Source organism: Nothobranchius furzeri, chromosome 8 (assembly GCF_043380555.1).
Source record: "Nothobranchius furzeri strain GRZ-AD chromosome 8, NfurGRZ-RIMD1, whole genome shotgun sequence".
Taxonomy (NCBI): domain Eukaryota; kingdom Metazoa; phylum Chordata; class Actinopteri; order Cyprinodontiformes; family Nothobranchiidae; genus Nothobranchius; species Nothobranchius furzeri.
Window position 1 is genome coordinate 60,507,504 of NC_091748.1, and position 15,425 is coordinate 60,522,928.

The following is a 15,425-nucleotide window of genomic DNA, read 5'->3' on the forward strand; positions in this document are numbered from 1 at the left end:
TCCCCCTGGGAAGGGCTGCGAAAGCATGTCGGTGGGGGTGGGAACATGTGCCAGGCTGCTGGGTTACTTTAAAATACTGTGTCCCTCTCCTCTGTCTCATTGGATCCATGTCACCACTCCATGTGTGAAAGGTTTATTTCATTTTTTTCTCCCCCCACCTGTTCCTCCCCACCCCCCTCCGTCTTACTCATGCAGACTGGCTGAAATAAATGTCTGAATGCTGCAAAACAAAACATAGTTTTAGTGTCGTCTGTGGCATAAAAGTCCCTTCTTGATTTTCTCTTTCTTCCTTTCTTTCCTTGCCATCTCTTTCTTCTGCAGCCTGGCTTATTGTGTGCAGCTCCATGAGATGATTGCGTGTGGAGGGGGGTGATGTATTGATCACAGGCAGTCTTTTGATAGCAGTGTGCACCAGAACACTCGGAGAATTCTGTTCAAGAGTGAACGACTGTGGTCTGAATCCAGCTCGCAGGTCCCTCGCACTCGCAATTCATCTGTTTCTCTTTCTCTTCTGCTAAAAATAACACGCATACCCTGAAACGCAGCATTCACCAGGCTCCTCGGGATAAAAGCTTTTCGTGCACGCACCTGTGTTCAGTTTTACTTATCTGTCCGATTCTCTGATGTCCCCCATCAGCAACGCGCCTCTGGTCTGATTTTTTTTCTCACTCCGGGGACATTTCTCGACATTATTTATACGTGTGTGGCTCGCCAAACAAACAACTTGGGCACATCTGCTGTGAGCGCTCATACACGCTGCGTCGAGGACTGGTTTGCCCCAGAATAAATGTGTTTGAAGTAAATTATTTGGAGGAGCCTTTTTGCTGGACAATCTCTCCTTTGTGTCTCTAAATCACACTATTGATTTCTAAGGTACCAAATAAATGTGCTCAGAAAGAAACAGCTCATAGGATCCTTGTCTCCACCTGATATGTGCCACCTTCCCCCTCTGAAGATTTCATACGCTAAAACAAGTGAGCAGGCTCCCTCTCCCTTCTCCTTTCTTCACCGTTCCTTTCATCTGGACACGAGAGAATCGAACCAACAATGCTATGTTCCCTCAAGCCTTTTGTTGCTGGTTATTCCTCATAATATTTCACTACGTGCATAAAATGATATGCAGTTGTTTTGTACAACAATAGGCTCTCTTATTTCTCCTGCTACTTTTCATTCCCTGCTGACATTACCAGACTGCTGCTCTGTGGCTGTTTCGGGTTTTTTTTCCTCCACATTGATGGATTTTAATGCATTTTCATGCTCCTATTGATATAGAATGACACTAAATTTGGCGCCAGTTGGCCAGTCTGAGACTAGCAAGCGTGATGGACGTTTATTGGATCAGTCGGGAGGACACGCGGAGAGTTGAAGGCTCCTGCTTTTAATACTTGTATATAAATTAACAGTTTATATTTATTTTTGCTCTGCCTTCTCTGCCTGCGTCTATGAATTAACGGCGCCATTTTTCTGTGTTGACAGCTCAATCTCATCTTCCTGGTGATCACAATGTACAAAATGGTGAAGCACTCCACCACCCTGAAACCAGACTCCAGCCGACTGGAGAATATAAAGTAAGTGGAGCGTCACACGCTGAACCCAATATTTCCCTTTTGTATGCACAATTTGGGTTATTTTCTCCCCAACTTCCACAAGGAAATATAAAATTCTCCACTTGTGGTTTTGGTTCTTGAGTCCCCTCCTTAAAGTTGTGTCGAGTAACAAATGATGGTGCTTTTTTACAGTATTTGTGACCAATCTTTACAATTATCCAGGCAATAAGTCATTGTTTTTACTGAAAAACAGATATATATTTTTTTATTTATGCTCGAAGCATTACTGTCAGCAGTCCTGCACACATTTTGGGAGCATTGTGTGTGTGTGTGTGTGTGTGTGTGTGTGTGTGTGTGTGTGTGTGTGTGTGTGTGTGTGTGTGTGTGTGTGTGTGTGTGTGTGTGTGTGTGTGTGTGTGTGTGTGTGTGTGTGTGTGTGTGTGTGTGTGTGTGTGTGTGTGTGTGCTGGGTTGTTATGTTCCAAACCAGCAGCCACAGAATTGTTTCGACATGACACACATCACTCTTAAGCTGCAGCTTAACTGCGCGCTGTTATGTCGTGTTGGGGTGTGTAAGAAAAACTGAATAACAAAGAAAGAAAAAGAAAAATCTCACCTGACTATCGCTGCTCTTGAAGGTGGTTTTCAACACCAGCATTCTGCCCTTCTGTCAACAGAACAATATTTAATAACATTTGATGCACGACCTGTTTCTTTTTTCTTATTTGAGGTTGTGTGGTTTTGTCGGTCGCTGTACAAATGCCAGTTTATGCGATGGTATCATTACAGTAAGTGTTCCAGCTGCAACCACTCAGTGTAGGAGGGACACTTTCACCATTTATAGTCAGTGTTTGTTTTTTGTTGTAATTCTTTTTTTTCTTTCTTCTTTTTCTGTTGTGCTAAATTTGTGCAGCTTCACAACACTGTAGTAAATCTGCAATCAGGGCGAGCAGTCACAAAGGGCTTATTTAGACGTTTGGGTTTATTTGTGACAGGCTACTCCTTTAACAAACAAACCTCAGTGAAGCACATTTTCAGAACTCTGTGGCTGTCATCAGATTGGTACGTTTTCTTCCTCGGTGTGAAAACAATTTCATTTAGGCTTGTTTATGCTGGCAGAATATGGCGTGTGCTAATAGCTGTTCCCCTGTGGTCATTTTATTTGTGTTCTTTTGTGCTTTCAGACTCACTTTAACTCACTGACTGTTGCATGTTGCATGCAAAGGCAAAGTTAACGCACACCCTCTGCTTTCTTTTTCTCCTCTCATCCTCCTTCTCTCCCTCTCTGTCCTGCGCGCCACACCAGTAATTATCGTGTTTGTGATGGCTACTATAATACAGATTTGCCAGGGTAAGCTTTTATCATTTCATATCGAATACTTCTGCTCACACCCATCACTATAAACTCAAGTTCAGACTATGTCATGTCTGGCCAATTGCTTCTCTTAAAGACCAAGTTCACTAAGAAACATTTTTACTTGTTATTTTTTAAAAGATGACCCTCTGAGTTAAATTCTTTTTTATGTTTTGATTTTCTGTTTTTGTGAAGGGCGTCGTGATTTTTATCCTGAGAGGCGCTATAGAAAAGATTCTTCTTCTGAACATGCAGGCTGAACGTAAAAAAAAAGTATTCTAACTCTATTTCCTGTATTAGCTTCTGATAGAAAACAGATGGGGGAACCTAAAAGGGTTCTCATCCGAGGAGCGAAGCGTCTTCAAGAAACCAAAGACATCCTGTCTAACCCTTTTGAATCACCATGACCCGGATGACCAGCAGACAGGGAAACATTCGTATTAGAAAAGCCTGACATTAGCATGTCACCTTGAAAAATTAGCATTCATGGTCTCATCCATCTTGGCTCACGGTGAGGAAGGCTGCTGCTAATTCTGTCTCTAGGAAAGGGCAGAGCACAACTCGGCTAGTAGAAGCTAACCATTAGCTTTAGCAACTCCACAGCATGGCAGAACTCCTTCAGGCTTATGGAGATGAAACATCATTGTTGCAAACAAAACAAAGTCAGTGGTAAGAGTCGTGTTGCCGTTAGCCAAGCAGAGGCGAGATGTCCAAATGTCTGGAATAAAGACTCAAAAATCTGCTGATCTGCTCACCTCTCCTCTGGCTAACTTCTAGTTCCTGAATCAAGAGCACCAGAGCTTTATTTCCCCACAGAGATCTACTCACAAGGCGTTACTTTATACCAGAGGTTTGGGACAGCAGTCGCTCAGGAGGTAGAGCAGGTTTTCCAGTAATCAGAAGGTTGCAGGTTCGATCCCAAATCCAACCAGAGAATGCCGCTGGTGTGTCCTTGGGCAAGACACTTAACCTGCCTTGCCTGTTGGTGGCGCCTGTGTTCAGTAGGCCTCGCCTCTTGTCAGTGCGCCCCATGACAGCTGTGGCTACATCACAGCTCATCCCCACCAGTTTGTGAATGTGTGTGTGGGTGAATGACTGATTGTGTTGTGAAGCGCCTTGGGGGGGTTGTAGAACCCTAAGAAGGTGCTATACAAATACAGGCCATTTACCGTTTAGAAAACAAGTGAACTTGGTCTTTAAAGTGGGAATTTTCTAATTTAATCAACAGTAAACTACAAATGTTGATTCTTTCCTAATTTCTCATGAATCACAGCTGAGGATATGACTCTCAACCAACCCGCACTGTCCTGTGCTCTGATCTAATTGTGTTTCTCTCTTCCTGTCTATCTTGCTCTCTAGCTATGAAGATAATAAACACTTTATCAAGTAAGAACGATTCACACAGAAACCTCCTTTTCAGCTTCTAGTTTATTCTCGTCACTCTCCCTTCCTTCTTTCTTTCTTTCCTCATTTATACTTTTTACTATTTCCCCCTCAATCCTACAGCTTTAAAGCTTCTCATCGCCTGCCCTTGATTTTCCCATCAATCCAGTCCAGTTTCGTGGTTATTGTTGTGTTTGAGCATTGAACTGTGACAACTGTTGGTCTGATGGCTTCACTGAACCTTTATACACACACACACACACACACACACACACACACACACACACACACACACACACACACACACACACACACACACACACACACACACACACACACACACACACACACACACACACACACACACACACACACACACACACACACACACACACACACACACACACACACACACACACAAATTGTTCCGCATCTCCCTTCTAGCCCAGTTCTGAAAACACACACTAGAATATTTCAATTTTTTTTTCATTTATTTTATTTTTACTTTTCCTGAAAACGTGCTGCGCTCTGTGAATTGTATTCCCAGTATGTTTTAACGCATGAAGGAACAGTTTACAGAAAAACAGATCAGGGTTTGTCCTCCTTGCTGACATTCCGAAGGCGGGAAACGCTTTTAGGTTTGAACCGAGTGTGTGAAAGGAGGGATTGCATATGTCTTTTTTGCCATTCTGTGTTTCTCTATCACAACTTTTTTTCTTCCAAGCTTCCCAGTCTGTCATCACTGTGCCTTAACAGTTCTGATTTTAAATCCACCTCTTCTCTGTGTTGTTTTCCTCTCTGCCTTAGATCTTGGGTCATGGGAGCTTTTGCCTTGCTGTGCCTGCTGGGTCTCACGTGGTCATTTGGTCTCTTCTTCATCAGCGAGGCCTCGATTGTCATGGCGTACCTTTTCACCATATTCAACACCTTCCAAGGAATGTTTATCTTTATTTTCCACTGCCTTCTCCAGAAAAAGGTAACTTTTTTCTTGTCTAAACTGCTAGAACTACTAAAAGATTTGTCCTTCAAGGTGAAAGGCGTGCAGATTTTAATATTCCTCCATTCTGAGCCTCCCCACATGCCAACATGAAGACCAAACACCGCTTGCTTTTTTGTTGGTCAAGCTATATTTAAAGCAAACAGTCTGTGTCAACACTTGCTGTTTAAACTGTTGCAGGTCCGCAAAGAGTACAGCAAGTGCTTCCGCCACACGTACTGCTGCGGCGGGCTGCCGACTGAGAGCTCGCACGGTTCTACAAAGACTTCGACTACACGAACCAGTGCACGCTACTCTTCTGGCACACAGGTAGATCACCACCCTCACACCAACTCAGACGGAGCTCCATACAGAGGATAGTTGAGGGAAATGTCCTCAACTGGCAAAGCTTTGAGGCCTGCTTGGTCTTTTCACATTTTGTTTTAAAATCATTTAAGATCATCTGTGTGCACACGAATCTCTGCAATGACAAAACCACATCAGGTAGCATCAGGATTTGAACACAGAAAACCCGAGATTTCAGACCTCTGGGGATGTCACACTGTATTGTGCCTTCATGTTTAACCCTTCATGTTTAATTTACATTTGTGGCTCTATGTAAAAGGTCTGTATTTGATATGGCGCCTTCTAGAGTCCTGGAAGCCCCAAAGACACTTTAAAACACAATCAGTCATTCACACCCTGGTGGGGATGAGCTACGATGTAGCCACAGCTGTCCTGGGGCGCACTAACAGAGGTGAGGCTGCCGAGCACAGGCATCACCGTCTCTCTGACCACCACCAGCAGGCAACGTGGGTTAAGTGTCTTGCCCAAGGACACAGCGACAAACTGAGCGGGGCTTGAACCTGCAACCTTTCTGTTATGGGACAAGCACTTAAATCCTGTGCCACTGTGGGTTTCTGCGACATGGCACGGATGCCACATCCAGCAGGCTCACTTTTTTTCTGCACAACACCGTGGCTCTAGGTGGTCCAGGAGACAGCGAAACCCAATGGTTTGCTGTCCGTAGGCAATTTTTCTGTTTATTAAAGTATCTTGCAGTGTCGGCTAGCTCCATGTTTTTGTCCGAGTTGCTGCAGAGAACTGAGATTATTTATGGCTGACTAGGAATTTATTGGAGACAGGTGATTGGCTGTGTCAATGCCTAACGGGAAAAGGCTAAAAAGAGAGAAGTTTGAATTTGATACACCGCCTTAAAAACAGAGTGTTGAACGCAGCTTTTCCACTACATTAAATGCCCAGTTTGCTAACGTTTTAAGTGGCTTAGGAGACACGTTAGCTTTGCATTAGCCTGCTAGCTAACAGCTACATGTTAGGGTGTCCAAATCCCTTACTGCTGTGTGTGACGTTACGATGTCATCACCCATGCAACAATGAATGTTGATGTAGAAGTTGTTAAAATTAAAACGAAGCCATTGTTATTCTATTTGAAAGTCTCCATCTCAGGATGGATTTAAAATATATTTCATAATATTTGTTGTTTTAAGGCTGAAATCTGATGTTTAAAAATTACGTGATTGGGCCTGATTTCCGATCACGTGATCGGATGGGAGCATCTGAACTATAAGCACATGAAAGCAAAAGTGTCTAGGAAATGATCTAGTTGTGAAAGGATACAGTTGAAGAGTCAAAATCAAAGCAGCTCCCATCATTTTGAAGTAGAAAATCCAGAATCAGACAGATGTTTTTATTGGCCAGATCCAAGACAAAAGGTCTCGGCTAGACAGGTTAAGCACCCAGCCGATGGACATGACAAATGAGATCCAGAGTTTCTTCCTGGAGATGGGAGAGCCTCGCAGAGGGACGAGCATTAGTGCAGCTCTCCAACAATCTGGCCTTTACGGTCGAGTGGCTGCACAGAAGCCATTACTCCCTAAAAGATGTCCTGCTGGTATATTTCCTAAAAGACACTCGAACAATTTGCAGACCTTAAGAAGTAAATTTTTTTCTCATGATGGAAGGAAGTTGGAAGTATCTGGTCAAAATTCCAAGCAGCATGTAAAGGGACAAACCAGTTGTGTCGCTGATTTAATAAAACAGCCAAATAAAACAGAAGTGACTTAAGGAAACATCCGTCAAGGACCTTAAAGACCCCAAAAACTGATCCAAAATTTTCACCATCTTATTAGAGAGACCTTTATTGCTCCTTTGTAGTACTTTTTATAATTCTGCTTTAAAATGTTCCAAAAATGTAGTGTTTTTTTTTTGTCATGTAGTGTTTAACCAACACTACATGACAGTTTATTATCCTTCTTCTTTTGTTTTGTCATTGTGGAGGTAGTCATGACCTGAATCCTTCTAAAGTTTATGTGTAAAAGAAAAAAGTTCCTGTGCAGTAGGTTCATCGTGAGTCTATAGGCATAACACAAAGAAAGCACATTTGGCATTTAAGCTTCAGAGGTGCATCAGAGACAGCGGCATTGTTCCGTGTTTTACGATCAGCATCTGTTGTGCTGCATGGCAACCTTTCCTCTGCTAAAGCTCCTTTAGCACTTGCTTTTATTTTATTTCTCTTTTTTTCTTACTAACATCATCTGCACGGGAAATGTGCACTTGTTAAGGAGCATTGCAAGTACGCTTCAGGCAAGAAAATAAGCTACTGCAACAAAAGTGTTCACTTTACAAAGCTGATAATCGGATGATAGATAATAATGTAACATATTGGCCTCATGCTGTAGCCAAAGTGGGACAACTGCAGCTAAAAGTATATTGTGACCGAATTGGCCATGAAAAGATTAAATAAGAAGGCTTTGTCTCCTCTTGGGTGTGCATTAGTGGGCAGGTGAGAGTAAAGTTTGCAGTTTGTATGAGAAATGAATGAATGTTGATGTGAAAGGTGAGCAGGTTTATCTAAAGTCCTAATGACTGTCCCTTGTTGACCAAACAGAGTCGTATCAGGAGAATGTGGAACGACACCGTAAGAAAGCAGTCTGAGTCCTCCTTTATCTCAGGTGACATCAACAGTACCTCCACCCTTAACCAAGGTCAGTTCACACCTCATCTTTGTTCACACACGTTTAAATGATCACCCTCTGTTTCCCGTGATCTCACAGAAAACACAGACTCCAGGGAAATGTAATAAATGGCTTCAGCTTGAACAGAAAGAGCAGTTTGTGAAAAGGGGAAGGGCGAAGAATCAGGTCTTCGGTGGAGTTTCCATGTTCTCCCAACGAAGCATTACAGAAATCCTTTCTCAAATACCGCATCATCGTTTTGGCTCTAAGTGTCAGTCTCAGACTGGGACAAGACACGTCCCGTTGAAGCTGCAGCTCAGGAGGAGCATGGACAAAAACTATAACGGGGAAAAAAAAGTTTTATTTTTGTAAACTCCCAATGCGCTGCCTTTGTTGTCTAGCATATGTGACCTGTGTGAATGTTGGTGGATTCATGAAGGAGGGAGCAAAAAAAGCTGTCATTTATTATTTAGCTTGAGCACAAATATGATGATGAGAAGATGATGTTCAACTCTGGCTGACCCAGAGTGCTTAGTGTGATGTTAGGCTTTCTGCTGCCTCTGAAATGGCTTTCCAAGCATGCGATGGTAGCTTCACTTCACTTCCCCTCCTCCGACTGCTGTCACTGCTGCTCTGTGCCTTTCCCTCCCCCCTCTCCCTTTTTGATGTCACTCCCCAAAAGACAGAACGTATTTTGGTCTGATGAGACATCAGTAACAATATAAAAGTAGGGTCCTCCCCCCCCTCCATCCTCTCACGTGCTACCATTTCCTGGAGATGTTAATGCAAAGGTTGGATATTGATCACTCCGGGGCGTAGGAGTTACCCCGGAGAGTTAGTGCACTGAAGGAGGGCTTTATCTCCTAGAAGCACTTCCATGTCATTAAAACATCCCTGGAGACATCTCAACATGACAGATGGCATTTAACACAGGTGATAAATGGCAGTGGAAATACCTCAGATCCCTAAAACACACTGCAAGCTCGGGAGAAAAATGAGCTAGATTAGGCTTTGGGAGATTACGGCTAAATTTTAGCCTTAATTGAATTTTTTTTTTTTTTTTTTACGAAAACTTGGAAAATTCTCCCTTATATTATATTTTGGACCCACCTGAAAGTTTTGAAGGAGGTGCTACTTTAAGATTCTCACACAAGATGATGAGTGAACACGAGTGGTGGAGCAACAGATGACAGGATGTCACAACGAGTCTCGTTGGTAAATAAACGGTTATGAAAGACGCGAAGTGGAGACGAGAGCCAGCAGCAGACGGAGAGCAACTGTTGGGCTTTTTGGAAAGAAGAGGCAGCTCTTTTGTTTTAAAACTTTATTCTCTGATCACAACTTTTAAAAATAACACCCTAGTTTCACATTTTGGCACAAACTTGCAATGGCATGGCAAAGAATGAAAAAAAAGCATTTTCTTCATTTCTTTTGTTCATGAAACTTTTAAGTCAACTGGCAAACTTATTTTCACCTCCTCTTGTCTTGTCACTCCAGGAATGACTGGGAATTATCTACTAACAAACCCTCTCCTGCGACCACAAGGCACTAACAACCCCTATAACACCTTACTGGCTGAGACAGTCGTGTGTAACACCCCCACAGCTCCAGTCTTTAACTCGCCAGGTGTGCTTATTTTATTCTTTCACCTGCATTCTGCCATTCCTGCCCTGTCTTCACCATCCCTACCTCCATCTCTCCCTCGTTGGTCTCTTCTGTCGAGTGTGCAGGAGAGCCGAATGAAAAGCAGCATCGCCTTTCCCTTTTAAATCACTCTCCCAAATGTGTGTGTGTGTGTGTGTGTGTGTGTGTGTGTGTGTGTGTGTGTGTGTGTGTGAAAACACAAACATTTTGTCATGTAGGACAGAGATTTTTGTGGTTCACCTCCATCCAGCCTGTGTGCACTCATGTTTCTCTTAACATAATGATTAAGATGGGAAGGAGATACTACATGTCCTGCCTCCAGATAATGTGAATGGTGCCGTTGAATAAACGGCACCATCATTATGATTTATTTCCAGGGGGGGGTTCGAAAGTAGTTTTCCTCCTAAAACCCATAAACCTTTAACTTATGTCTTCATTACTATAGTTTTCACCGTAAACTTGCTTAAACGATACGCTCAGACCGTGTGATTGTGTGTTTTGTTTCTGTTTTGAAACTGAAAGTGGGATATTTTTGTCATGTTTTGTGCTTTCCTCTTGTGCTTTCCTTTAGTGACCTACAGAGAGACAAGTATGGGAGTAAAACTTAACTTTGCCTATCAAATGTAAATTTTTTTCAGCATGCTTATTAAAAACAACCCAAACCCTGGCACCATCACTGGTTTACTTTAGGCCATTAACACACACTCACAGAGCAAGTGGTTCACAAAACTACTCACTTCATAAAAGATTTAATTGGACGATCCTCTCAGATCTATTCATCCCAAATTTGCCCAAAAGTTTCCTGTTTTTTTTTTGTCTAATTTTATTTTATCTACTTTTTTAACAGAAACAAAGCATTTAATAATGTTTTCCCATCTCTTTTTTTTTCCTGCCATAAATGTTTGTCCTCTTCGTCCTCATATGGCAGTCTCAGTGTCCAGCATTATTCCTGTCACACGCTTTCAGACAACACCTGTCTGGACACTAAATTGCCTCCTAGCTGGCATTAACGCATTGGGTGTCATGGCAGCAGCTGTCCACTTTTTCTCTCTTTCCTTTCAGATCTTTTATGTCTTGCGTTTCCTCTCATTTCCAGTAGATTCTGTTGAACATTTGCCTCGTCCACCACTTGTCTTCTTTTTTATGCAGTCAATTATCCCCATAAGTCACTGCAACAGCCTTCATTTCTGCATGTTACTCTGCAAGAACGTGAGCAGCCATGACAGCACACATTTGTTTCATCATCTCTCCTCTCAGTCACGGCATAAATAATATTTAGATTTCTCTCAGCTGCTTTTCATGACCTCCATGCTTTGAGAAATTCCAAACATGACCGCGCCTGACCTCTGCGGTGTTTCTGTTTTCTTGAGCTGTTCTCCCGGTGACCGGCGGCGCCTCACTGGGAGCTGTTACTGACGAATGCCAAGTGTCGAGCTGTGGGCAAGCTCTGACCTTTGCCAGCTTTGGGTACACAAGCTGCCAACTAATGGACAGCGAGTGTACCAGCACCAAGTAAAAACAAAGAGAGAAAAACAATGATTGAACACAAAGTGGCGGCTGGCTTTTATTCGACCAACATAAAAGCAGTTTATTGCTTGCCTCCTTTTTTGCTGAACCCTTGCTCTTGCTAAGTTGCTGTTGATTTTGTTGTTCTTTTGAGCTATTTCTTTTTTCATGTTCCAATAAATCATTTTACTTTTTTTTTTTGTACATCAGCCGCTCTTAGACCAGATAGCCTGAGCAGACAGACATGATGTGAGTTGTCCAAAGTGAGTCTTTTCACCTGCTATGTGTGGTGATGGTGGAGTGCTGCTTGTGGGCTCCCCTTGTAGTGAGAACAAATATGGCTGCCCCATGTTAAAAAAAACACACTTTCCCTTTTCTATCCATGTCATTTTTTCACATCTTTCCTTTGAAATACCTCAGCACATCCGAGCTGCTAAACCCCGTCTGTCGTAGAGCTTGTGGCTTCGTACTTGTGAACATCGACTTTGCCCGGTGTGTTGTGATGGTGGTTGTTGTTTCAACTCTTAATGTTGTTTGGGATCTTTTTCATTGCTTTGCCACAGTAGTGGCAGATGCTCTGCTTTTGAATTTTATTTTATTGTTTTCACAAAAGATTTTGTGAAGGGGAAAGCTGAAAGTAAAATGATATCTCATTGCAAATAATGCATGTTTATGTATTGGTTGTCGAGGATTGTGCCCGACTAACAGAATTATAGCATGGCTTCAATTAACCTTAGGTTTATTGTGGTTTTATTTACTCATTTTAACATGAAACTGCATCCTGAACAGCATTAAACTTTTGCTTCCTCCTTTCACCATTGTTGCAGATGACTAATGTGATTTCTCTTCGTGTTTTCCTCCCACCCCCCACCCACCCCCACCCCCAGGGCACTCACTGAACAACGCGGTGAGGGATACAAGTGCAATGGACACTCTACCGCTAAATGGTAACTTTAACAATAGCTATTCGCTCCGTAACGGGGACTTCGGCGACAGTGTGCAGGTAGTGGACTGCGGGCTCAGCCTGGACGATGCTGCCTTCGAGAAAATGATCATCTCTGAGTTAGTGCACAACAACCTCCGTGCCTGTACCAAAAGCCACCAACAACAGCAGCACTCCACTTTACGTCACCCACCCCCCCACCAGCAGCCGCCACAATACCACCATCACCACCACACGGAGCGGGCTCCGCCCAAGGTGACGGTGGTCGGCGGCAGCAGCAGCGAAGATGACGCCATTGTAGCCGACACTTCGTCTTTGGTCCACGTGGGTGACACAGTTGGCCTTGAGCTGCACCCTCAGCGGGAGCTTGAAGCGCCGCTCATCCCCCAACGGACTCACTCGCTTCTGTATGCACCCCAGAAGAAGGTGAGGACCGACGGGGGTGTTGAAACAATCGTCAGCCAGCTGACGCCCACCAACCCCGATGACAGTCCACAGTCCCCAAACAGAGACTCCTTGTACACTAGTATGCCTAACCTGAGAGACTCTCCCTGTCCGGAGAGCAGCCCCGACGTTGTGGAAGATCTCTCCCCAACCAAAAGGAGTGAGAATGAGGACGTTTACTACAAAAGCATGCCTAACTTAGGGGCCGGCCACCAGCTCCAAGCCTATTACCAGATAGGCCGAGGGAGCAGTGATGGTTTCATTATTCCCATTAATAAAGAGGACTGCATCCCTGAGGGTGACGTCCGAGAAGGACAGATGCAGTTAGTAACAAGCCTTTAAATGTATTTAATTCCTCCCCTGGGCCTCCCCGCCCTCACACAACCCTGACTACTTGCAGGACACACAAGTGAAGGCAGGAAAAGTGTTTTATTTTTTAAGAAAGCCTAGAATTTCTGTCACACGAGCTTATCACCTACAAACCTCCCTTTCTCCCATTTGCATCGCCATTCCTTTCTTCCACCTCCCCCACCTGCCCCGCAGACCCACGGACTCGCAGCACAGCAACAGCGGTGCGAAGGTTTAAGGAGACTGTACATAAGATGTAGAGTCAAATTTCAATTTTAAGAGACAAGCCAACTATGTATTTAAATGTGCTGCTGCTGTTGAATCATTGACAAAACTGAAGGTGTCAGAACTGAAATAAAAAAGGAAAAAAAAAATTTAAAAACATTACTGGCAACATCCAAACAGCAATTTCCCTGTCAAAGGTTGTACATACACCTCCCAACATCCAAGAGGAACCATTGTTTTTTTATTTAATTTATTCTTTTTTAATATAATTTGAACACCCGAGGACCAGGACATGGACACACATTTGTAAAATGTTCCTGATCTGACTGTTAGAAAAGGAATTCAAAGGTCCTGATCATGCTCCATCACCACCAAGTTTGGATTGTAAAACCACTAGCAATCAAGCCCCTGGCCTTATATTTTTCTTAAATGTACCTTGAGTTGTTGTCAAGGAAAATCTGCTAAAATATATATTTTGTTGTATTGCTAGTGTAAAATAAAAATTCAAGGGGAAAAAACTGAATTATCAAAGAATCTTTTAATTGCAAAATTTAAAGTTTGAAAGATTATCGTGTAGAGAAGTTGCACATATGTAAAAGTGTGTGTTTATGGTTCCAACACTTCATCCATGGTTGTGCGCTTGAACGTGAAGGCGAGTCGATCGGTTACAGAGAAGCATCTTCACCTTTTCTGCTTGTGAACAGTGTTTTTTGCCTAAAGAGTTCTGTTTATAATGTCCATTGAAATATCTTTATGCCAAAGTGGCATCACTGTAGTAGAATGGGATTGCAACAACCCAGTTAAGGTAATTATGCATTGCACACTTTTTTTTTCCTTTTTTTTTTGTAATTACGACAGAAATAGATCTTTTTACCAGTCGTGGCAGAGTGATGGACAGCAAAAGTGAAGGCAGACTTTTGACTATAAAAGTTTTTATCATAAATGTAGTTCTTCCGCTCGGGTTTGAATATTTTATTTATTAAAGATCTTTCCAAAAAAGTAAAAATGGGAAATGTGTGAATATTTTCCCGCACTGGTATACATGCTGTACTGTAGCTCATGTTTCCTTTTTTTATGATTTTTTTTTATTGTAAGCATTAAGGGGGCTTATCACTTAAGACTGATGTAAAGTTCAACACTTGTTTAACAAATACAATAAATGTGAGATTTTTTGTCAAAAGACGGTTGCTTTTTAATGGGTTGTGTTTCTGTTGCATCTTTAGAAAGCAGGCTTGATTGTGTCGTATGGACAAAACTCACTTCTGACTCAGGTTATAAGCAAGTCCCGAGCACCTTGAAAGGTTTTCTGAAGAATTGATTTGCTTTTTTATTATTATTATTATAAATATTATGACTTTTTTTTTGCTCTGCTATTTCTTCAATCGCTGCGGAGTAGAGAGAGCTCACCATGTGTTTTAGAGAAGCCAAAATTTGTCCATGTGATTCAAACATGAGAAAACTCAGGTAGGAAAACTGCATTGTAAATGTTCCTCTGTGTGGTTGTAACACTAATAAAAGGTTCAAAACTGACACTGGTTGGAAGCATTGTCCGCTTAGTATATTACTGAATGAGCACCAGATTGGGCATAATTAAAGGGTTTTGCTCTGCAGAAGTAAAACGTTGGCTGATGGCCGCATGGGAGGAACCTAACAAGAGGTCAGCGTTACACATGGCTGCAGTCGTCGAAACATATTACATAAAATATCTGGGTGCGACTCACGTTTGCCCTAGTGAATGTCTTCCGTTGCATGCTTTTACTTTGTATTTTTTGCGTCAGGTGCTGCTAATTTACAAAGCATTTTCATGTATCATCAGCCGAGATGGAGCGACGGCTCGCAGCGGGGTGACTGTAAATTGCACTGTTTACCATTTGGCATTGAAGGAAATGACTCAGAACTGTGCAGAAATGGACTTTATGTCAGAGCACAAAATGCTGCGTGGGCTGCGTGTTGTTTTGACTTTTTTTCAACAATTATGTGACAGTTTGTGCAATTATCTGAGGCTTCAAATTGTCATTGAAGTATTGTGTGTGTGTGTGTGTGTGTGTGTGTGTGTGTGTGTGATCTCGTCTATGGACCCC

At 42.7% G+C, this 15,425-nt stretch overlaps 1 protein-coding gene across 29 annotated transcripts in view; it reads left to right on the forward strand.

The window, feature by feature from the left end:
* The window catches only part of adgrl2a (adhesion G protein-coupled receptor L2a), a 146,899-nt gene extending 132,025 nt beyond the window's left edge, over positions 1-14,874 (forward strand). For 3 of the 29 annotated variants that reach the window (XM_015970618.3, XM_054752289.2, XM_054752288.2), the window contains 9 exons: positions 1,477-1,568; positions 2,853-2,897; positions 4,260-4,286; positions 5,091-5,259; positions 5,461-5,589; positions 8,168-8,264; positions 9,732-9,860; positions 10,450-10,467; positions 12,272-14,874. In XM_015970618.3, the coding sequence (XP_015826104.3) occupies positions 1,477-1,568; positions 2,853-2,897; positions 4,260-4,286; positions 5,091-5,259; positions 5,461-5,589; positions 8,168-8,264; positions 9,732-9,860; positions 10,450-10,467; positions 12,272-13,113 (1,548 nt within the window). In that variant the 3' untranslated portion in view covers positions 13,114-14,874. Of the gene's footprint in view, positions 1-1,476; positions 1,569-2,852; positions 2,898-4,259; positions 4,287-5,090; positions 5,260-5,460; positions 5,590-8,167; positions 8,265-9,731; positions 9,861-10,449; positions 10,502-11,594; positions 11,648-12,271 lie in introns of all 29 variants that reach the window. The other 26 variants (XM_054752291.2, XM_070554181.1, XM_054752296.2 and 23 more) reach the window with 21 other exon arrangements.
* Positions 14,875-15,425: the final 551 nt, after the last annotated feature.